The sequence below is a fragment of the Leucoraja erinacea genome, chromosome 6, assembly GCF_028641065.1.
Source record: "Leucoraja erinacea ecotype New England chromosome 6, Leri_hhj_1, whole genome shotgun sequence".
NCBI classification, from domain to species: domain Eukaryota; kingdom Metazoa; phylum Chordata; class Chondrichthyes; order Rajiformes; family Rajidae; genus Leucoraja; species Leucoraja erinaceus.
The window spans coordinates 50791589-50816299 of NC_073382.1; the positions used below are offsets into that span (position 1 = coordinate 50791589).

The 24711-nt window shown below is 42.1% G+C and overlaps 1 protein-coding gene and 1 long non-coding RNA gene across 2 annotated transcripts in view; one reads left to right on the forward strand and one right to left on the reverse strand.

The window, feature by feature from the left end:
- Nucleotides 1–5079: 5079 nt before the first annotated feature.
- On the reverse strand, nt 5080–9199 carry LOC129698117 (uncharacterized). The gene is made up of 2 exons (XR_008723621.1): nt 8434–9199; nt 5080–5371 (listed from the first exon to the last, which is right to left on the reverse strand). It is a non-coding gene; the product is annotated as an uncharacterized LOC129698117 (long non-coding RNA).
- A 2336-nt stretch (nt 9200–11535) lies between these two features.
- arhgap20 (Rho GTPase activating protein 20) overlaps nt 11536–24711 on the forward strand; it is a 98719-nt gene continuing 85543 nt past the window's right edge. The window contains exon 1 of the mRNA XM_055637002.1: nt 11536–16665. Within this exon, the coding sequence (XP_055492977.1) occupies nt 16573–16665 (93 nt within the window). The 5' untranslated portion in view covers nt 11536–16572. The remainder of the gene's footprint in view (nt 16666–24711) is intronic.

Genomic DNA, 24711 nt, shown 5'->3' on the forward strand with positions numbered 1-24711 from the left:
TATAGTCCCCCGCCCTTCCACCAGAAGGGGCGTGGCCTTCATGGTGTGATTGACAGGAGAGAGAATCTCAACATTTTTTAAACACTAACAACTCTTTTATTTTTCATCGATGGGAAAAATCCTCGACACCTGATGAGCGGAGAGGGACTGACTAAGATGACCAAAAATCACAGCCGTACGTGGTGGCATTTTTTCTAAAATCAATATAAAACGCAAAGAAGAAGTGGTCAAAATTAGACTTTTAATTATATAAAAGGCAAGGCAACTTTAATTAGGCATGGCAACTTTAATTAGGCATGGCAACTTTAATTAGGCAAGGCAACTTTAATTAGGCAAGGCAACTTTAATTAGGCAAGGCAACTTTAATTAGGCAAGGCAACTTTAATTAGGCAAGGCAACTTTAATTAGGCAACACAGCTTTAGCATTTCCAAACCAAAGGCAACACAGCATTAATTAAACCAAAGGCAACACAGTTTTAGCATTTCAAAACCAAAGGCAACACAGCTTTAGCATTTCCAAACCAAAGGCAACACAGCTTTAGCATTTCCAAATTATATTTTCAAACCACATTAAGGGCACTGACAGGTCAGTAAAACCACTCACAGTTTAGTAGACGTGTGTTCAGTGTTATTCACAGCTCAGACTCAGAGGCGTGACCCTCTCGCTCCCCCATCTTGCAGAGACTGACTGAGGCACTCAACACCTTCGTGTTTTATAGTCTCTCCAGAAGGGGCTTGGCCTTCAGGAGAGAGAATCTCAACATTTTTGAAACACTAATAACTCTTATTTTTCATCGATGGGAAAAATCCTTTGTCCTGAGCAGCGGAGGGGGACTCTGAGTAAGATGGCCAAAAATCACAGCCGTAAGTGGCAGCGTTTTCTCTAAAATCAATATACAGAACAACAGGAAGTGGTCAAGATCAGCTTTTTAGTAATATAGATGAGGCAATGATAGGATAGACAGTCAGAACATTTTTGCCAGGGTACAAATATCCAACACAAGAGAACATAAGGTGTGAGGGGGAAAATATAATGGAGCTGTGTTTTTACACAGAGGTTGGTGGGGGCCTGGAACGCATTGCCAGGGGTGGTGGTGGAGGCAGATACTATAGTGGCATTTAAGAAGCTTTTAGATAGGCACATGGATTTGCAGGGAATTGATGTGCATCACGTGCAGGCAGATGAGAATAGTTCAGCTAGACAACATTTTCAGCACAAACATTGTGGGCTGAAGGGCCCATTCCAGTGCTGTACTGTTTAGATTTCTAGATTTTTTTTAGATTTCAGAGATACAGCGCAGAAATAGGCCCTTTGGCCCACCGAGTCCGTGCTGACCAGTGATCCCCGCACATTAACACTATCCTACACCCATTAGGGATAATTTTTCATTTACCAAGCCAATTAACCTACAAGCCTGTATGTCTTTGGAGTGTGGGAGGAAACCGAAGTTCTCGGAGAAAATTTACGCAGGTCATGGGGAGAACGTACAAACTCCGTACAGACAGCATCCATGGTTGGGATCGAACTTGGGTCTCCAGCGCTGCATTCGCTGTAAGGCAGCAACTCTACCGCTGCACCACCGTGACCGTCCTGTTCTATGTCCTGAGGGTCTCTATGGCTATTACATGTTCAATTACCTCAAGTGAATGAGACTTAATACTTACGTATTTAGAATTAGAGAGATCTTTAATCTGATTCAAAGTAAAATATCCAGCTAGGCCTGACATTTATGAATGTACTTTGTTAGTGTGGGCCAAATAGAATTAAAAAAATTATATCTTGTAGTGTAATCAGCAATTTAATTACACCCCTTTTTAATGGACATCTTCCAACTTTTGGACCTCTTAAAGGAAAATCTGCTGTATTCAGGTGACAAATTCAGAACAATCTATATTGTGAACAGATGAATTCTTAGGGTAATTTATCTATTTCTCGTAGCAACCATTTAATTCTGATTGCATGGGATGAGTGACTAAATGGATATCAATAGTATTTGTGGCTCCCAACTGCTGCTTTGTTTATATACTGAGCTACAAAGAAAATTGGCTAAAACAGATTGCAATTGGTTGAATTATTTGTTTTATCTAATCGTTTTTCTATTTTAACTTCATTACCAGTGTAAAAACAGTTTGGACTGAGTCTAGTCCTCAAATCGTTTAATTGCTGTTACAATATGGTTCAATATTGCTGTTACAGTGGTTCAGCAATTTAGTAAAATAAAAACATACTAGATTACTTGCATTAAAAGATAAGACCATCAGTTACATCAGTGTGGCTTGAGGGTATTATCTGCTGAGGAACATGTTATAGAGCCAGAACTTTAAATGCATTTACTTGGTTACCAGGCAACTTCACCATGCTATTTTTTTGAATATCCTGACAATTGCCAAATAATTTGACTGATTTCCTGACACAAATAGTAAAATATTTATGTTTTATGCTTGCATTAGGTTCAGATTAGTGTGCATACAGAGCAAACATGTTTAATACACTTCTAACTTAAAGTACATACAATGCCTATTTGCAAAGGGTTGTAAGGTTCTGTGGGACTGGAATAGAATAGATAAGAAAGAGAGAAGTGCTTCTTGTTGCTGAGTTCCTCCAGAAGTTTTGTTTTATTTTCAAATTCCAACATCTGCGGTTTTATTTGTTTTCCAGAGCACTCTCTCTTCTGACTCATAGTACATTTTGCACAATTTCCAACTGCTTGAAAGATCATAGGAAAGAACTGCAGATGCTGGTTAAAATCAAAGGTCGACACAAAATGCTGGAGTAACTCAGCGGGACAGGCAGCATCTCTGGAGAGAACGAATGGGTGATGTTTTGGGTCAAGACCCTTCTTCAGACCCTTCTTCAGACTGATCGCCCATTCCTTTTATCCAGAGATGCTGCCTGTCCCGCTGAGTTACTCCAGCATTTTGTGTCTATCTTCAGTCCAACCTGTCCATGCCGACCAAGGTGTCCAATCGAAGCTGGCCCCATTTGCCTGTGTTTGGCCTATATCCCTCTAAGCCTTTCTTATCCATGTGCCTGTCCAAATGTTTTTTAAATGCTGTAATTGTACCTGCTTTAACTACCTCCTCTGGCAGCTTGTTCCATGCATCCATTACCCTCTGGGTGAAAAAGTAGCCCCTCAGGTTCCTATTATATTATGACTCTCACCTTAAACATATGTCCTCTTGTTTTTGATTTCCCTACCCTGGGTAATAGATTCTGTGCATTCACCCAATCTATTTCTAAAACATATATTAGACTTTATTGTGGAGAAAATCATTGCACCCAGAACACTGATACACAAAGGGTTATTTTGTGCAGTGAAGTTTGTTATGATGGGAAGTTACTATTCATAAACTTTGCGTATAATTCCACTGTTATTATTTCTGATATTCTACACTTTCTGCTTGTGAAATCTGAAAATGGTCTACAGTTGAACCTGTTATTTGCTTAGGTTTGCTGTTTCACATTCTAGCTTGTTTTCCTGACGAAATGGAAATGTTAATAAAATGCCACACGTTTAAAGAACATGTGGTGAGCCAACACTCAGGTGAACATATGATGTTGGATTCCATTGTGGGTGTCCTTTCCAGATGATAATATAACAGCAATTCTAAATTAAAATGTTTGTTTTAAAGTGTGCCCTTTGGATCTGAAGATTTACATTCTGATGGCTCAATCTGCCACCATGGTAAAGGGATAGCAGTATTAGAAGAAATTTGGGGTATGCATAACGTTTCCAACTTTTGGGGTACGTAAAGTACCGGCGCCATCTCCAACCAGGAAACTTGTATGGAAATCCTTGTTCTAGGTTATCATTAAGTTGCCAAATTGCACTAAAATAATTTGCTTCTTGTTATCTCTGTTGTACTCCTTCAATAGGGTTTCACAACTGCTACGAACCATGTACTACATTGCTCAATTGTTCCAGTATCTGGAGGAATCGCGATGAAACACAGTTCTATTCTCAGTTAGTGCCAATTTGCCTGCCTGGCCACTAACTAATCCAATAGGCCAAATATGAATTTGTTTCTTTATTACTGGCAGAGAAGTTGACAGAAATTGCTCAGAATATCAGATGGAAATTGGAATGTGAAATTAATTTATTGTTTTGACATAGATCAGACATGTGGAATTTAGACTTTTCAAATTAAATCTTGACCTAGGGAAGTTTGCAAATGTTTCCGACTCAGAATGTGACAATCAAAGATATTGATGATACAGGTGAACAAAACACAAAGTGCTAGAAGAACTCAGCAGGTCAGGCAGCATCAGTGGAGGAACAAGAAACTGCTGATGCTGGTTTATACAAAAGGACACAAATTGCTGGAGTAACTCAGCGAGTCAGGCAGCATCTCAGGAGAACCTGGATAGATGACGTTTCGGGTCGGGACCCTTCGGACTACTTCAGAGGGCCCCATCCCACAGTGTCGTCTGTCCAATCCTCCGCAGATGCTGCCTGATTCGTTGAATTCTTCCAGCATTTTGTGTTTTTCTCAAGGTTCCAGCATCTGTCGTTTCTTATGAATCAATGGTATAGGTTGTGGAAGTGAAAATATTAAATTAATTGTGTAAGCAGGTTCTTTGCATTTCCATACGTTGCATTGTGGGAAGTACAAAAGATCTGAGGATTGGACTGAAACCAGAATAGACCTTCGGCTGAAGGAAAAGGTAAGACTGAAATCAGCGCATAGTTGTGATCAGCCATGATCACATTGAATGGCGGTGTTGGCTTGAAGGGCCGAATGGCCTGCTCCACCACCTATTGTCTATTGTCAAAGTCTCTCGACAGAGCAATTTTTGCATCACAAAAAGACAGGTCAAGGCAGAACTGGAGGTTCATCAAAGAGGCAATTGGTCCAACTGACAAGTGCGTTTGTTGTATGATCTGCTTGTGGAGACATTCCTACATCTAAGGATGAGGTACACAGTCTCCCTTCATTAAACTGATTGTAAAGCTAATCTTTTATACAAATTGTAATCAACTCTAAATTAACCCATTGTTGCTTCTGGTGCTCAGCCAGCAGTTGAACACACAGACTATAAATCATTAAAGAGAGAGAGGGACGGTGGAGGAGCAGAAGTTAAAACTAAGATCTGTTTATTCTGACCAATAGCGTAACCTGCAAAAGAAATGTAGATACAGTGTACATTTTTTTGCTTGGTAGAGTCTAATTCTTTCAAACCATTAAACACATTGAGACCCTTCTTCAGTCTGAAGAAGGATCGCGATCCGAAACGTCTTCCATTCCTTCTCTCCAGAGATGCTGCCTGTCCCGCTGAGTTACTCCAGCTTTTTGTGTCTGTCTTCGGTTTAAACCAGCAACTGCAGTTCCTTTTTACACATGGATTCAGATACTGACTTGGGAAGATTGCCTAAAAATGAGAAACAATTATTTTTCTATTTTATAACAGTCAGTATTAGCACATAACACAAGATAATATTCTCAGCTCCTGATTAAACCTGGGTTGGAATGACAATTCTACCAGTAAAAGGAGAAATGTTGCATTAATACTTTTAGTGTAGGCACTGCATCACCATATATTTCTATTTACTTAGAGGGAGGAAAGTTATTTTATTTAGAACATCGAATATAGCACAGGAACAGACCCTTTGACTCACAATGTCCGTGCTGAACATGATGCCAAGTGAAACTAATCTCCTCCACCTCCACCTGAACCATATTCCCTGTATATCCATCTGCCTATCTAAAAGCCTCTTAAATGCCCTATTGTATTTGCCTCCCCCATCATCCCTAGCAGCATGTTCCAGACATCCACAACTCTCAGTGTGTTATAATTAGTTAATGTGTTTGGTTATTGTTATTCACCTTTACTCGTCCCACAGCTCTCAGAGACGATTCAACCTCAGTCCTGATCAGATTAAGGACTGCGTAGAAGAGGGAAACCAAATTAATAAATTCTTCCATTCCTCTGTGCTGATGTCATGATTCAATTCTGTGATGCAGTGTTGTTTTTCCTCGTTTATTTAGCTTTATTTCATGCGTTATTTTTCCTAACGTTTCTACCACCTACAGCAAATCCTGGGTATGAACCAGGTGTATGTTAAATGCAGAGGAAAAAGTGTTTTTTCAATTTTCTCCACCCTCCCTCAAAGTATCTAAACTTAATTTGAACTCTTCCATTTACAACGTGATCTACAGCAGCAAATATTACACGGTTATGAAAGTTCATTTAATTGTTTTTGTTTTGTCGTTTAAGATTAGGTATGAAGAGCCATAATGACTTCTGTTTAGCTATTTCTATTGAAAGTACTGTAGAGTTGATACAATTATAAAGTGCCTTCAATACAAAAAGCATCCCAAGAATGTATCAAAAAGTTCAAACCAAGCTAAAAAAAATAGATAGGTCAAGAAAGCTGCCCAAAACCAAAGTGGTTTTCAAGTATTCTGAAGGGCATACAACTGGGGGATGGACGGATTTGTTGAGATGATGGGGAGATGTTGAAGGTCAGGGCAGTAAACCTTATGGGGCATGAATGGACTGAATGAATAACAGCTAGTGGGGCAATGACAGTGGCAACGTACAAGGTCAGTTAGAGGAAAATAGAGGTCAGAGGTAAGGTTGCAGTCATTATGAGAAATGGTAGATGGGAAGCATGCTGCTTGTGTTATGTGCTACTACTGACTCAGCATCAGTCATGGATGTTATAATTTAAAAAATGACGTATTTGATAACTGGGAAACATGTAGAACAAGGTGATTTGCAAAGGGATTTTTATGCAGTATTTTTTAATAAACTGCAATTCACGGAGTGGTTACAATGTGTAATCTATAAATAAAATATCCTGGAGAGCTCCTTGTCTACGTACAAATAAAAGACGTTAAATAAATAATGTGCTTGGTACAAATGTATACCCAGATTGAAACCATTTGTGGTCTTTGGATAAAAGTGTCAAGATACAGAATTTTAGGATTGGAACAGCTTGGATTATTTGCTATTCTTCGTTTCCTATGTATGATAGTCCATGTAAAACTGTAATGGCTTTAAGCTTTTATCCTTACCTGTACAAACATGCATTTTCAGCAGCAGTTATTGGATAATGCTGGAGACATGATCTGATGTTTAACCTTCCGTTGCCTGTTTCCCTGAAATTTGTGATAGTCCATGCTGTTTGTTCTGCTTTTTCTAAGAATAGGATGTTCCACTCAGTTAACAAGCTTGGTGAATGGAGAAAAGGAGCTGCAGCAATAAATCAGGTTGATTTATTCAATCTGATCCTATAATGTTTGTATTTCCTTGTACCTCTTCTTTCTGATGGCACAAACTTACTCCATATTTCCTTACAACATAGAAATTTACTATTTGGTCCATCAATTCTAGGCTGGTCACACAACCACCCCCCTAATAATTCTCCCTAAAACCTAACTGCCCACAAATACTATCATCCACACCACATATGGGACTAATTACAGTGATAGGTCAACCTGGACGTCTTTGTGAAGTAGATGAAAACTGTAGCACTAAAAAGAAACTCACCTGGTCACAGGGAGAATACAAATTCCCAGTAGGCAGCACTAGAGGTCCGGATTGAATCTAAATTGCTGGAGCCGTAAGACGCAGACCTCCACTCACTGCCACCCAGAATGTGCACCTCACCTAAGTGTGGGTATTATTCAAACTGGAGACATTAGTGCACAGAAGAGTTCTGATCTTATAGGAAATAACAATGGTAAAGTTAAGTACACATCCATTTTGTCAACACACTGTCTGGAAATCTATAACGTGGTTGAAATTAAACACTGTATCGTATTCAAGCATATTTGTTTAAAATTTAAAATCTGTTCCAATTATATATGTTAATTATTAAAGAGCAAACTGCTGAGGACCAACTCAAAATGGTCTGAGAAAGTGGTATAGTGTTTTCTACAAACAGAAACTATAATCATGAACGGTACGGTAAGTGGTGCAAATCAAACTTATACAATAGAACAAGGGCAGTATCATGACACAATGGTTAGTGGTGCATCTTCAGAGCTCTACATGCGTGAATTTGAACCTCATCTTGGGTGCGGTCTGTTTGGAATTTGCACATTCTCCCTGATGCTCACATGGCTTTTCATTGTGTGCTCTGAGTTTGCCAAGGTTGATATGTTAATTGTCCATTGTTAATTGCCCCTTGTGTGGGTTGATGGTTCAAGAATTGAGTGAGGGAAATTTCATGGGGATGTAAGAAGAAAAATGGGAATAGTGTACAAGAGTGCTTGGTAGTTGATGTGGAATTGGTCTGATTTTCATGCTGCATGATTATGCGATGCTATGATTGAATATTATATTTTTGAGGTCTTATTCTGCTTTTGACAGTATTATACATGAAATTTGACTGTCAACTTCAAAATCAAAATTCAGTACTGACCTCCTGCAAAATGGAATATAAATTTCATCCAATAAATTAAATGAAAACTTAGATAACATACCAAAAAAATGAATCAGCTGCTTCCCGATATGTTGATTCCCAAACTGGGTCTGGAATGTACCATTTCTTTCTCAGTACAAATACGACATAAATCCATTCTGTATTTGGAACAAGTTATGGGCTGCGTCAACTGCTGCAAAAGGGGGCAAGTAGAACAAACATGTGTGATGATTAGTACTGAGATTGTGATGCCCAAATAACCTGTATCTGTTTTAACCATTGCAAATGCTATGACCTTTCATTGTAAAGTAGTGCTAATAGCAAGCCAATACGTGCCATGCCATCAGCTGCTCTTATCCACCAGAGGTTGTTATGTTGGAGACACAAATACCTGCAGATGTCAGAATCTTGAGTAAAACACAATAACTTGGAATAACTCAGCGGGTCAGGCAGCGTTTTTAGAGGGAATCGATAGGCGACATTTCGGAAAGACACCTTCGTCAGAAGAAGAATTCCAATGCGAAACATCGCCTATCCATTCAAAACAGGGATGCTGCCTGGCTCACCGAGTTACTCCAGCACGTAGAGTTTGTTCTATTGATTGGCTAGCGCTGCTTTCTTAAAGAGGAAGTACTTCACCTCTTAAAGAGGAAGTACTCATTCCTTGCTTGCCAAGGTGGAAAGACCTGGTAAATCATTTTGGAAGCAAAAGCATCAGTGGTGCATCTCCAGATATTTATATGGACTATGTGGAGAAAAGGAGAGAAGACACATATACCAACAAGGTATAGGACATCATTCAGTCAAGCAACTGGGTCAGGAGGTTACACTTGAACTAAACTAAAGGTCAGTGAATACATATTGTCTCCCAACAATATCTCCCAACAATTGTCCCACTGGACACGCATTGCACCTTCCGTACAATGTATGTTATTTGTCAAAGAGCAACAATATGAAGTCGGCCAGTCGGCCCTTCGAGCCAGCTGATCATCCACAATCAGTACCCTGTTCCTGCCTTCTCACCATATCCCCTGACTCGGCTATCTTTAAGAACTCTATCTGACTCTCTCTTGAAAGCATCCAGGGAATTGGCCTCCATTGCCTTCTGAGACAGAGTATTCCACAGAGTCAGAACTCTGGGTGAAAACGTTTTTCTCCGTTCTAAATAGCCTACCCCTTATTCTTAAACTGTGGCCCCTGGTTCTGGACTCCCCCAACTTCGGGAACATGTTTCCTGTCTCTAGCGTGTCCAATCCCTTAATAATCATATAAACATATGTTTCAATAAAATATCCTCTCATCCTTCTAAATTCCAGTATACAAGCCTAACTGCTCCATTCTATCAACATATGACAGTCCCGCCATCCCGGGAATTAACCTTGTGAACCTACTCTGCACTCCCTCAATAGCAAGAATGTCCTTCCTCAAATTAGGAGACCAAAACTGCACACAATACTCCATGTGTAGTCTCACTAGGGCCCTGTACAACTGCAGAAGGACCTCTTTGCTCCTATACGCAACTCCTCATGTTATAAAGGCCAACATGCCATTAGCTTTCTTCACTGCCTGCTGTACCTGCATGCTTACTTTCAGTGACTGATGAACAAGTACGCCCAGATCTCGTTGTGCTTCCCCTTTTCTGATAATAATCTGAATTGTGTCAAGTTTCGGGTGGGAACCCTTTTTCATCTCTCCAGAGATGCTGCCTGACCTGCCGAGTTACACCAGTATGTTGTATTTATCTTCGGTCAATACCAGCATCTGCAGTTCGTTCCTAAACAAACTGATGGAATTAGTTTAACATTTGCTTTGCAGCCTGGAGGAATGGGTGCTGGTTCTAACTGGTGTGGACAGTAAAATAGAGTGTGAGGGCAATGATGATGCAAAGATCATTGAAGTTTACCCAAAGACACAAAGAGCTGGAGTAACTCAGTGGGTCAGGCAACTCAACGGTAAAATATAATATTTTAATCTGAAGATGTGTCCTGACCCAAAACGTCACCTATCCATGTTCTCCAGAGTTGGTGCCAGAGTATGGGTGTTGTAAACTGAAGGGACTGGTTTACATTGTGGGCTGGTTATGGACATTGTGGGCTGAATCGATTCTTGGGCTGGCAGCTCAGTCACTCAAGCCTGTTGTGCTGGCAGCTCACTCACTCACGGCTGGTGGGCTGGCAGTTGACTCACAGCTATTCCTTGAAATTCCATTTCAAGCAGGGTGCAAGGCCACCAAATTCAAGTGCAGGTTCATACCATTTCAAGCAGACTGTAATGCCACTAAAGACAGGGTGTCGTGACCTCTCCCTCCTCCATCTTGCAGAGACTGAGCCACGCCCACACTTATGGGTTTTATTGCCCTCCCTCCCACCAGAAGGACGTGGCCTTCATGGCGTGATTGACAGAGAGGATCTGATCATTTTTTAAACACTAATAACTTTTATTTTGCATTGATGGGAAAAATCGATGGGGGCACCAGATGAGCGGTGGGGGACTCTGAGTAAGATGGCCAAAGATCACAGCCGTACGTGGCAGCGTTTTTTCTAAAATCAATATAAAGCACAAACAGGAAGTGGCCAAGAATAGACTTTTAATTATATAGATGGCAAGGCAACTTTAATTAGGCAAGGCAACTTTAATTAGGCAACACAGCTTTAGCATTTCCAAACCAAAGGCAACACAGCTTTAGCATTTCCAAACCAAAGGCAAAACAGCTTTAGCATTTCCAAACTATATTTTCAAACAACATTAGGGGCACTGACAGGTCAGTAAAACCACTCATAGTTTGTAAATATGTGCTCAGTGTTATTCACAGCTCAGACTGAGAAACGTGACCCTCTCGCTCCCCCATCTTGCAGAGACTGACTGAGGCACTCAACACTTCCGGGTTTTATAATCCCTCCGGAAGGGCGTGGCCTTCAGGAGAGAGAATCTCGACATTTTTTAAACATTTATAATTCTTTTATTTTTAATCCATGGGAAAAATCCTCTTGTCCTGCGCAGCGGAGGGGGACTCTGAGTAAGATGGCCAAAATCACAGCCGTAAGTGGCAGCGTTTTTTCTAAAATCAATATACAGAACAACAGGAAGTGGTCAAGATCAGACTTTTAGTAATATAGAGATAGATAGATAGATAGATAGATAGATAGATAGATAGATAGATAGATAGATAGATAGATAGATAGATAGATAGCTGCAGGAACAGCATGGAAGCTTGAGGAAGACTTCCAGTCACATTCTGCCAATGTGTGTTCCTACCGATATCCCTATTCTCTCATGAAGATCAATTTTAGCAGGTATCTAATAGATGGAATTTGTTACAATATTAGTCAGGTTATGGGTAATTCGATACTGCTTGGAGCTTAAAAATTGCTTTGGCTCCTATATCAAGCTCCCCACAGCAAGGCACATTATAGCACTACGCAAATCATTGTCCACAGGTTTGTCCCTTCGCAATTCAATTGATACATGCAACTGTGCCAAACACAATGTGTGGAGGAAGACACAAAATGCTGGAGTAACTCTGGAGAGAAGGAATGTGTGACGTTTCGGGTTGAGACCCTTCAGACTGATGTCGGGAGTGGGCAGTACAGAGATAAAATGTAGCCAGAGACAGTAAGACTGGTCGGAGGACTGGAAAGGGGGAGGGGATGGAGAGAGAAGGAAAGCAAGGGCTAATTGAAGTGAGAGAGGTCAATGTTCATACCGCAGGGTGTAAGCTACCCAAGCGAAATTTGATGTGCTGTTCCTCTAATTGGCGTTGGGCCTCACTGACATTGGAGGAGGTCCAGGACAGAAAGGTCAGTGTGGGAATGGGTTGTGGAGTTAAAAGTGTTTAGCAACTAGGTAGGTTTAGGCGGACTGAGTGGAGGTGTTCAGCAAAACGATCACCGAGCCTGGTCTTGGTCTTGCCAAGTGCTGGAGGAACTCAGCGGGTCAAGCAGCATATGCGAAGGGAAATGTACAGACGTCGTTTCGGGTCGGGAACTTTCTTCAGATTTCAAAATTCCAGCATCTGCTGTAACTTGTTCCTCCATAAAACTGTGGCAACTGGGGCGATGGGATAATGATCGTGGTGACTCATTTTATATCTGCATGTGAATACTATTTCCAGTTGGTATGTGGACCAGGGTGCTTCAGATGGGATTTGTTTAAATTGGCATCATGTTCGGCATCGTGGGTCGAAGGGCTTGTTTTTATGTTGTCCTGTTCTGTGTTCTGCGTTCTAAAAAGGTAGAGATAAGATTTGTGTTTGTCTCCATGTATATTTGTGTGGCCAGAGACTCTTAATGTGTGTGACTGTGTGTGTGTGTGTGTGTGTGTGTGTGTGTGTGTGTGTGTGTGTGTGTGTGTGTGTGTGTGTGTGTGTGTGTGTGTGTGTGTGTGTGTGTGTGTGTGTGTGTGTGTGTGTGTGTGTGTGTGTGTGTGTGTGTGTGCGCCCATGTACCTAAAACAAAGCCTGATTCCTAATCATCTTCGATCTGTTTGCCATTGGATTAATCATTCGTTCTGTTAAGCAGTCGCGGCACTTGGTAGGCAGACCATTTTTTCCCAACCCAACTGACCCCCATCACCAAATTCAATCACGACGCACAGGCATCTACCACTCCCTGGAACTGGAGTACAGAAGGATCATCCTCCAACTCGAGGGACAACATAGGAAGAAGAACAAATGATCTATTGGTCCCTCTGACTGTCCTTCAGTCGCAGTGGACATGGGATAGAATAGTATTTACAGTGCCCTTCATAATGTTTGGGACATTTTTATACACTTTGGTTTCACCATGTAGAAAATACTGCAGTGTTTATACATAGTCCCCCCATTTCAGGGCACCATAATGTTTGGGACACAGCATGTCATGTAAATGAAAGTAGTCGTGTTTAGTATTTTGTTGCATATCCTTTGCATGCAATGATAGCTTGAAGTCTGCGATTCATGGACATCACCAGTTGCTGGGTGTCTTCTCTGGTGATGCTCTGCCAGGCCTGTATTGCAGCCATCTTTAGCATGCTCGTTTTGGCAGCTAGTCCCCTTCAGTTTTCTCTTCAACATATAAAAGGCATGCTCAATTGGGTTCAGATCAGGTGATTGACTTGGTCACTCAAGAATTGACCATTTTTAAGCTTTGAAAAACTCCTTTGGTGCTTTAACAGTATGTTTGGGATCATTGTCTTGCTGTAGAATAAATTACCGGCCAATGAGTTTTGAAGCATTTGTTTGAACTTGAGCAGATAGGATGTGTTTATACACTTCAGAATTCATTATGCTACTACCATCAGCAGTTGTGTCATCAATGAAGATAAGTGAGCCAGTACCTTCAGCAGCCATACATGCCCAGGCCATAACACCCCCACCACCGTGTTTCACTGATTAAGTAGTATGCTTTGGATCTTGGGCAGTTCGCTCTCTCCTCCATACTTTGCTCTTGCCATCACTCTGATATAAGTTAATCTTTGTCTCATCTGTTCACAAGACATTTTTCCAGAACTGTCGTTGCTCTTTTAAGTACTTCTTGGCAAACTGCAACCTGGCCATCCTATTTTTGCGACTAACCAGTGGTTTGCATCTTGCAGTGTAGCCTCTGTATTTCTGTTCATGAAGTCTTCTGTGGACAGTGGTCATTGACATATCCATACCTGACTCCTGAAGAGTGTTTCTGATCTGTCGGACAGGCGTTTGGGGATTTTTCTTTATTATAGAGAGAATTCTTCTGTCATCAGCTGTGGAGGTCTTCCTTGGCCTGCCAGTCCATTTGTGATTAGTAAGCTCACCAGTGTTCTCTTTCTTCTTAATGATTTTCCAAATAGTTCATATTTTGGTAAGCCTAAGGTTTGGCTGATGTCTCTAACAGTTTTATTCTTGTTTTCCAGTCTCATAATGGCTTCTTTGACTTTCATTGGCACAACTTTGGTCCTCATGTTGATAAACAGCAATAAAAGTTTTCAAAGGTGATGGAAAGACTGGATGAAAGACTAGGTGCTGAGAGCTATCTTATACCTACATTAAGGAGGCAATTAAATACAGCTGTAATTTCTACATGGTGAAACCAAAATGTATAAAAATGGCCTCTATTGTCGATGTGCACTTTAACCACATGATTTTTTTCTATTACAAATCTCAAATAGTGGAGCACAGAGGGATATAAATAAATTATGCATCTTTGTCCCAAACATTATGGAGGGCATTGTATATGGGTGGCGGTGAGACATGGAAAGGCGGGATGAAGAGGATGAAGAAGTGGAAGATTGAGATTGCCTGAAGTGAGGACACTGAGAATAATCCTTGTTCGAGACGTACAGTGGCCCTATTCCCGAACTCTACCTCTGCTACATCGACGACTGAATTGGTGCTACCTCCTGCACCCACACACAACTCACTGACTTCATCCATTTCACCACTAACTTCCATCCGCCACTCAAATACACCTGGACCATTTCTGACATTTCCCTACCATTTCTTGACCTCACTATCTCCATCACAGGGGATAGACTCCTGATCGACATCCACTATAAACCCATGTACACCATGGCTATCTGGACTACACTTCTTCCCACCCTGCTTCCTGTAAGGACTCCATCCCCTACTCCCAATTCCTCCGTCTATGCAGCATCTGCACCCGCACCAGGGCATCGGAGATGTCCTCATTCTTCAGGGGGTTCCCCTCCTCTAACATAGATGAGGCTCTCTTCTATACCCCTTGACTTTACGCTCACTCCCCATCCCCATAATAACCACTCGTAACAACCCCCTTGTCCTCTCCTTCCACCCTACCAGCCGTCACATACAACAAATAATCCTCCACCATTTTCGCCACCTCTAACGTGACCCCACCACTTGCCACATCTTCCCATCTCCTCCCCTGTCCACTTTCCGCAGAGACCACTCGCTTCGTAACTCCCTGGTGAATTTGTCCCTTCCCACCCGAACCACCCCCTCTCCGGGCATTTTCCCTTGCAACTGCAAGAAATGCTATAGTTGTCGCTTTACCTCCCCCTTGACTCCATTCAAGGACCCAAGCAGTCTTTCCAGGTGCGGCAGAGGTTCACCTGCACCTCCTCCAACCTCATCAATTGCATCCGCTGCTCCAGATGTCAGCTACTCTACATCAGTGAGACCAAGCGTAGGCTTGGCGATCGCTTCGCAGGACACCTCTGCTCGGTTCGCAATAACCAACCTGATCTCCCAGTGGCTCAGCACTTCAACTCCCCCTCCCATTCCGAATCTGACCTTTTTGTCCTCGGCCTCCTCCCTGGCCAGAGTGAGGACCACCGTAAATTGGAGGAGCAGCACCTCATATTTCGCTTGGCCAGTTTGCACCCCAGCGATATGAACATTGACTTCTTTAATTTCAGGTAGTCTTTACTTTCTCCTCCATTTCTCAGCTCTCCCTCAGTCCACTGGCTCCATCTCTTCTTCCCCTCTCGCCCTCATATCAGTCTGAAGAAGGGTTTCAGCCCGAAACGTTGCCTATTTCCTTCGCTCCATAGATGCTGCCTCACCCGCTGAATTTCTCGAGCACTTTTGTCTACCAACTAACTTGAATGTTGGGGACAGAGGCGGAGCACATTCAATCAGTCTATGAACTTCAGACTAGCCCTAGCATGATATCCACGAAGTCTATCGCCTTTCTGAATTACAGCAATCATGTAAGCCCCAGAATTTAATTTCAGCCATTTGGAATCTACATTGGCGACCACACTTCTGTCGAATCCAGGCAAGCATAGTGAGAACGGTCACAGCATTTCCCCCGACATTATTGAATCAAAATAAATCACAGGAGTTCATACGGGCGCGAACGTAACGCGAGTGAGAAGCGTGTTGGTGCTGCCGTGTCGTGTATATCTGTGATGCTCTTGGCGTGAGTGAGACTGGTCAGGAGTAACGGGATCTGACCACAAATAAGCAGAGATTTGCCACGGGCAGCAAAAGTAATCCGGGGTTTTGTTAAGACCCAACGCCAAGCCTGATGGACTCGAAAGGAGCAGTATCCATGGCAAAGCAATGACGCTGGCTTTAACTGAGCGCATAACACGGTCGTCAGATAGCAATACAACTTGTACCGACACTGCTCATAGACTGCGAGAGGGAGGGAGGCGAGGTCTGACCTACATGAAGCTCCAACTCCCAGTTTTGTGAATAGCTGTCTTGTCCCAGCAATGGATTCTGAGACCGATTATTAAGGAATTACACCTCTTCCAAACTATGTCGCCGCAACAAGATAACATTGGTCAGAGTCGTTCCTCTTCGCTGTCGGGGGAAACTCGAATACCGCGCCGCGGAGGGACCGAGAAGAAGGTAACGGCAAATTTCACCTACCCTGTACAAAATATGCATCGCCCCCGTGCTCTGTAGAAACCCCCTTGTTCATGGGAGACAAGCCGTTATACGGTTTCCTTTAGATAAATAGTGGGATGTAATCTGGACTGTCGTTGGTTGTACGCGATAGTTTTATTTTGGTTTGTTTACTACGAATGATGACCAAACCAGGGTGATGTGGTTTCAGCTGGTGGTTTAATGTGCAGTACTGTTTACGGTAAAGTACATGCCTTTTCTTTGGCAGAGGCCGAATTAGGGAAAAGTGGGTCCCAGTGCTCTGTGGCTGACAAAAAGGCCACACATAAAGCCAAATGTTCAGAATGACAGACTTAACTAACTATGTGTTCAGGAAGACTCTATTGCCGGCTAACACAGTGTACGTGCGTCAACACTAATGGCTGGTAAAGCATATCGTTGTGTGTGTGATGCGATTATAATACAGCATTTTAGTGGTTTGGGCTTTTGTCCTGCGTTGACACAGGAATCGTTCCATTGATGAAAGAGATAGCGTTGTCCATTCACTTCATCAGCTTATCGATCACATTTGCATCAGGAACGATCATTTATTTGCGGGCCATTGTGTTTGGAAAGCGGTGGTAAATAGGTGACAATTGGGTTGTTACAGCGTTAATCTGGTGCAAATGGTTTTTGATTTGATTTGATTTTTGATTATTTGATTTTGAGTTTGAAAGAATTTGGTTTTGATTTTGAAAGAATTTGATTTTTCTTTCGGCAGACATTTAGATTAATATTTGTTTGCTGCTGTGTGGAAAAACTTTGGATGGCTCGCCATCTAATTTTGAAGTGATGGTTAGGAGTAATGTGCTTTTAAAAGGCAAAAGTAGTAGTAGTTCACCATCAAAAGATTTGGAAAGATAAAACGGAGACGCAAGGAATTGCCGATGCTGGACTCTTTGGCAAAACATAAAGTGCGAGAGGAAAAGTGCTGCACATAATGTCCAGAGGGTCAGGCGGGATCTGTGGAGGGAATGGCATTCTGAGTTGGGACCATTCTTCAGATTAAGTCTGAAGAAGGGTCCCGACCCGGCCTGACCGGTGGATTTCCTCCAGCAGTTCGTGTTTTGCTTCGGAATGGTAACGTTGACATGGACCAGTAGCGCCGAATGGCCTATTGCCATGCTGTTGAACTCTATGACTATAAAGTCGACAATGACTGTGAGCTGGAATAACAGAATGCTGTGGAAGATTACTCAAGGACAACGTTTATACGTAGAAACGCGGAACTGCAGATGCTGGGTTGCAAAAAACAGACACAAAGTGCTGGACCAACTCCAGGTGACCATGGAGAGGTGACGTTTCCGGTTGGGACCCTTGAAGAAAGCCCAAAACTTAGTCACCTGATGATAGTCACCTATCCATGTTCTCTAGAGATGCTTCCTTTCTTTCTGAGTTACTCCAGCACTTTGTGTGTATGTTTATATCGTTTATACATTGCTTTTGATATCTTTTCTCCGGGTAAAGAATTTGAGAATAGTAAGTTTATTGTCACTTGTACTGAGGTACATTTAAAAGTTTTTGTTGCCTGCTAACCAGTCAGCGGAAAGACAATACATGATTATAAACCAACCATGTTTTGTTGTGTTGTATCATTGGAGACCTAATATATTCAACGTTCTTTGTAATTCATTGTTTTGTTCTCCTGATAATGGTCAGGGTTCCTGTATGAGTGCTTGGGAGGTACACAAAGGTGACATGGATTCTGAACCAGAGACCAATAAAGCAAAGACTAAAAATACCCCAACAAAATTGTTATGTACACTTGTTTGCAAAGTGTTGGATATATAGGGTTTACAAAGTATAGGGAATGGATAGGGTTATAATATAGGGAAAATATAATATAGGGAAAATAGGAAATATAATATAGGGAAATATATAGTCTTTTACGCAGCGTAGGAGAATCAAGAACATGGGACATAGGTTTAAGGTGAGGGGAAAGATATAATCGGAACCCAAAGCGGCAACTGTTTCATTCAGAGGGTGGCGGGTATCTGGAATGAGCTGCCAGAGGAGATTGTTGAGACGGGTATTCTAACAACATTTAAAAGGCATTTGGACATGTGCATGGATAGAAAGGTCGTAAGGAATAGTAGAATTGGGCCATTCAACACATCAAGTCCACTCCACCATTCAATCATGGCTGATCTATCTCTCCCTCCTTACCCCATTCACCTGCCTTCTCCCCATAACCTCCGACATCTGTACTAATCAAGAATCAGGGTCAGAGGAAATATGGTCTTAATGCAGGCAGGTGGGACTAGTGTAGATGAGGCATCTTGGTCGGCATGGGCTATGACTATATATGCGGGTGTTTGCTGGAAGGGGCTTATTCACAATATAAGTTTAACTTTTACTTTATAAATGTGAGGTAGCTAAAAAATCTTTCATCTTCTTAATTTAATGACTTGACTTGAGTGCTCGTAGTTATGTAAGCAATAAAGTCACCGCAGAAAACATTTAACTGGTAGAAACGCTTAACTGCACTCAATGATCTGCAGGAGTATAAACGATGGTGTGAGAGTGGATGGTAAACACACGTCTGCCAGAGAGGGGACAGTGTCAGCAGTACATTGCTTGGATGCTTAGCATTGCTTTATTGTCAGTTGGATATGTTGGTCAATATTTACTCTCTATAAACAGAGAGAGAATAATTATCCTGCAGAAAGGAATAATTTTAAGGCACTGTGGGTGTTATTATTTTTTTTTAAAAAGGGCTTAAATTATTCGTATTAGTTTAAATGTGCCCTTCATTAAATGAAACTTGGAAACGCCGTTTAAATCAACAATTTTGTTTTACTGCTTCTCTTCCATATGAGCTCTGGTCCTAATCCTATGTTTCTGCTCAGTTCTCTGTCTAACCTCGTATTAAATGTTGGCATGCCTTCCATTTCTAGGATTAGTAGTGTGTTCCAAAGTCCAAAAACCCTGTGAACAGGTTTCTTCCAATACCTGTCCTAAATCTCTTATATTTATACCATCTCTATTGGTTCCAGATCAGGTTATAAATGATTTGAATGTTTAAAAAGCTTTTAGGTAGACATTTGGAAATGCAGGGAATGGAGAGTTATAGATCATGTGCAGGCAGAGGAAATCAGTTTAACTTGACATTACGTTAGGCATGGACATTGTGGACCGATGGGAGTGTTCTTGTACTGTACTGTCCTAGATTCTAAATAAAGAACTTGCTTCTTCCTCAAAACAAAGTGCTGGAGTAATCAGGTCAGGCACCTGATTATTTGAGAGGGAATAGTTATGGGCCTGTCCCACTTGCCGATTTTTTTTTTTTAGGCGACTGTCATAGTTGTAGCAGGTTGCCGAAAAAACGGCGACAACCTACGTCATCTTGTCGACAACCTACGTCAGGAGAAGTCAAGCTACGCTCATTGGCGTCAAACCCACTGTCGCCGAAAAAATTTCACCGTGCTGGGGGAGTGGGGGGGCGGGGGGGGGGGGGGCGGGGTGAAGAAAGGAAAAAGGAGGAGTAGCCCGAAGGCTGGGGGATGGGAGGAGACAGCAGGAGGGTTGAGGAAGGGGAGGAGATAGCAAGGACTAACAAAATTGGGAGAATTCAATGTTCAATGCCCCCCCCCCCCCCCCCCCCCCCATCAGTCTGAAGAAGGGTTTTTGGCACAAAACGTTGCCTATTTCCTCTGCTCCATAGATGCTGCTGCACCCGCTGAGTTTCTCCAGCTTTTTTGTGTACCTTCAACATTTATACTGTTAGGTTGCAAGCCCAGGACAGAAAGGTCGGTTTAGGAGTGGGAGGGAGAGTTAAAATTTTTATCAAATGAGAGATCCAGCAGGCCTTGGCAGATCAATGTCATATAACCATATAACAATTACAGCACGGAAACAGGCCATCTCGGCCCTACAAGTCCGTGCCGAACAACTTTTTTTTCCCCTTAGTCCCACCTGCCTGCACTCATACCATAACCCTCCATTCCCTTCTCATCCATATGCCTATCCAATTTATTTTTAAATGATACCAATGAACCTGCCGACACCACTTCCACTGGAAGCTCATTCCACACCGCTACCACTCTCTGAGTAAAGAAGTTCCGCCTCGTATTACCCCTAAACTTCTGTCCCTTAATTCTGAAGTCATGTCCTCTTGTTTGAATCTTCCCTATTCTCAAAGGGAAAAGCTTGTCCACATCAACTCTGTCTATCCCTCTCATCATTTTAAAGACCTCTATCAAGTCCACCCTTAACCTTCTGTGCTCCAGAGAATAAAGACCTAACTTATTCAACCTATCTCTGTAACTTAGTTGTTGAAACCCAGGCAACATTCTAGTAAATCTCCTCTGTACTCTCTCTATTTTGTTGACATCCTTCCTATAATTGGGCGACCAAAATTGTACACCATACTCCAGATTTGGTCTCACCAATGCCTTGTACAATTTTAACATTACATCCCAGCTTCTATACTCAATGCTCTGATTTATAAAGGCTAGCATACCAAAAGCTTTCTTTACCACCCTATCTATATGAGATTCCACCTTCAAGGAACTATGCACGGTTATACCCAGATCCCTCTGTTCAACTGTATTCTTCAATTCCCTACCATTTACCATGTACGTCCTATTTTGATTTGTCCTGCCAAGGTGTAGCACCTCACATTTATCAGCATTAAACTCCATCTGCCATCTTTCAGCCCATTTTCCCAAATGGCCTAAATCACTCTGTAGACTTTGGAAATCCTCTTCATTATCCACAACACCCCCTATCTTGGTATCATCTGCATACTTACTAATCCAATTTACCACACCTTCATCCAGATCATTGATGTACATGACAAACAACAAAGGACCCAACACAGATCCCTGAGGCACCCCACTAGTCACCTGCCTCCAACCCGATAAACAGCCATCCACCATTACCCTCTGGCTTCTCCCATTCAGCCACTGTTGAATCCATCTTGCTATTCCTGCATTTATACCCAACAGTTGAACCTTCTTAACCAACCTTCCATGAGGAACCTTGTCAAAGGCCTTACTAAAGTCCATATAGACAACATCCACTGCTTTACCCTCGTCAATTTCCCTAGTAACCTCTTCAAAAAATTCAAGAAGATTAGTCAAACATGACCTTCCAGGCACAAATCCATGTTGACTATTCCTAATCAGACCCTGTTTATCTAGATGCTTATATATATTATCTCTAAGTATCTTTTCCATTAATTTGCCCACCACTGAAGTCAAACTAACAGGTCTATAATTGCTAGGTTTACTCTTAGAACCCTTTTTAAACAATGGAACAATATGCTCAGTACGCCAATCCTCGGGGACTATTCCCGTTTCTAATGACATTCGAAATATTTCTGTCGTAGCCTCGGCCAGTTCTACACTAACTTCCCTCAATGTCCTAGGGAATATCCTGTCAGGACCTGGAGACTTATCCACTTTTATATTTTTCAAAAGTGTCAGTACTTCTTTTACTTTGAACCTCATAGTATCCATAGCTACTCTACTAGTTTCCCTTACCTCACATAATTCAATATCCTTCTCCTTGGTGAATACCGAAGAAAAAAAAAATTGTTCAATATCTCCCCCATCTCTTTTGGCTCTGCAGATAGCTGTCCACTCTGTCTCTCCAATGGACCAATTTTATCCCTCGTTATCCTTTTGCTATTAATATAGCTGTAGAAACCCTTTGGATTTACTTTCACCATACTTGCCAAAGCAACCTCATATCTTCTTTTAGCTTTTCTAATTTCTTTCTTAAGATTCTTTTTACATTCCTTATACTCCTCAAGCACCTCATTTACTTCATGCTGCCTATAATTATTGTAGATCTCCCTCTTTTTCTGAACAAGATGTCCAATTTCCCTTGAAAACCAGGGCTCTTTCCAATTTTTACTGTTTCCTTTCAACCGAACAGGAACATAAAGATTCTGTACTCTTGCAAATGTTCTGCAAAACGTTTTCCTCGGCTATGCTCGATCTTGCTGGTGTAAAGGAGGCCACATTGGGAATACCAAATGCAGTTGATAAGATATGAGGAGGTGCACATGAGCCTCTGTCGAACCTGGAAGAATTGCCGGGATCCCTGGATGGGTGCGAGGGAAGATGTATAAGGACAGGCGTTACATCTGCATAACCACATTAACTACATTCAGTATTCCCAATGTGGTCTCCTTTACATCAGCGAGACCAAGTGTAGACGGGGTGACCATTTTGCTGAACACTTGCCCTTGGCTCGCCAAGGCCTGATGGATCATTTGTTGGGTAAAGTGCCTGAGGAGGGGGTAGTGTGGGTGTGAAGGGATGAGTGAAGCAATAAGTTGCGGGGGAAGCATTCTTCACAGAAGGCGGAAAGGGGTGGGGGTGTGACTGGTGGTGGGATCACATTGAAGGTAGTGGAAATGTCAGAATATGTCGGGCATTGCAGAATATTGCTAGCCATTATTATATTCACTCTGAGAAACGTAATCCTATTCTTAGCTTCATTCCACCAAACCAATTCTAATCCAAATTTCTACCCTCCTTTTCATTTCCTTTTCAATAGTTTCTAGTGTGGTGCCATGTAATCGGATACAGAATTTTCCAGGGAGACAACCAAAATTGCCTGGCTAATTGATTATTCAATTCTCTTCACTCTTGAAACTTTCTGCCAAATGTCTTTAAAAAATGCTGTGAGCCAGTTCTTTCAATAATCTCTCCATTCCCCATCAAGTGATACAAGTGGGTATAGTAGTAAAGAAAGAAGGGTCTCGATCCGAAACGTCACCCATTCCTTCTCCAGAAATGCTGCCTGTCCTGCTGAGTTACTCCAGCTTTTTGTGTCTATCTAAGGCATATGGTATGTTTGCCTTTATTGGTCATGGCATTGAGTATAAAGGTTAGAAGTCATGATGCAGTTCTAGGAGATTAATTTATCTTGGCATCATGATCGGCACAGACATTGTGGGCTGAAGGGCTAAGTTCCTGCACTGTGCTGTCATTTGATGACGGATATGGTGAAATTCAGCAAAATAGAAGATCATTTCACTCATGGGTTTCAGTACAAAGCAGCATTCTGTTGGGCAGGAACATTAAGGAGCTAAGATCGGTACGTGGAGTTCAGCTATAGGGTCAGTAACATCCTGTGAGTGAATGCGAAGATTCGAAGGACTGAATGGTTTACCTCTCTGCTTATGGTTGCTCCAGAAAGAAACAGTATGTATCCATATGAATGTAAAGCAAGGTAAGAAATCATGTCAATAGGGGTAAGCTCAGGGGTAGAACATTTAACTACAGATCAAGACTTCCTTGATTCAAATCTGGGCGCTCCCTCTTTTTGAGGCGGCATAGTGGCTTAGCTGGTAGAACTGCTGTCTCACAGTGCCAAAGACCCGGGTTCAATCCTGTCCTCGGTTGCTTTCTGTGTGAAGTTTGCACATTCTCCCTGTGACTGTATGGGTTTCCTCTGGGTGCTCCAATTTCCTCCCACATCCTAAAGACATGCAGGTTTGTAGGTTAATAGGCCTCTGTAAATTGTACCGGGGATGTAGGGAGTGGATGCGAACGTGAGATAACATAGAAGTGGTGTGAACGGGTGATCAATTGTCGGCGTGAACTTGTTGTACAAGGCCCTAGTTCTGCAGTTAGACAGGGCCCTAGTGAGACCACACCTGGAGTATTGTGTGCAGTTTTGGTCTCCATATTTGAGGAAGGACATTCTTGCTATTGAGGGAGTGCAGTGTAGGTTCACGGGGTTAATTCTCGGGATAGCTGGACTGTCATATGTTGAAAGAATGGAGCGACTGGGCTTGTATACACTGGAATTTAGAAGGATGAGAGGGAATCTTATTGAAACGACATTATTAAGGGATTGGACACTCTACAGGCAGGAAACATTTTTCTGATGTTGGGGGAGTCCAGAACCAGGGGCCACAGTTTAAGAATAAAGGGTAGGCCATGTAGAATGGAGATGAAGAAAAACCTTTTCACCCAGAGAGTTGTGAATCTTTGGAATTCTCTGCCTCAGAAGGCAATGGCGGCCAATTCTCTGGATGCTTTCAAGAGA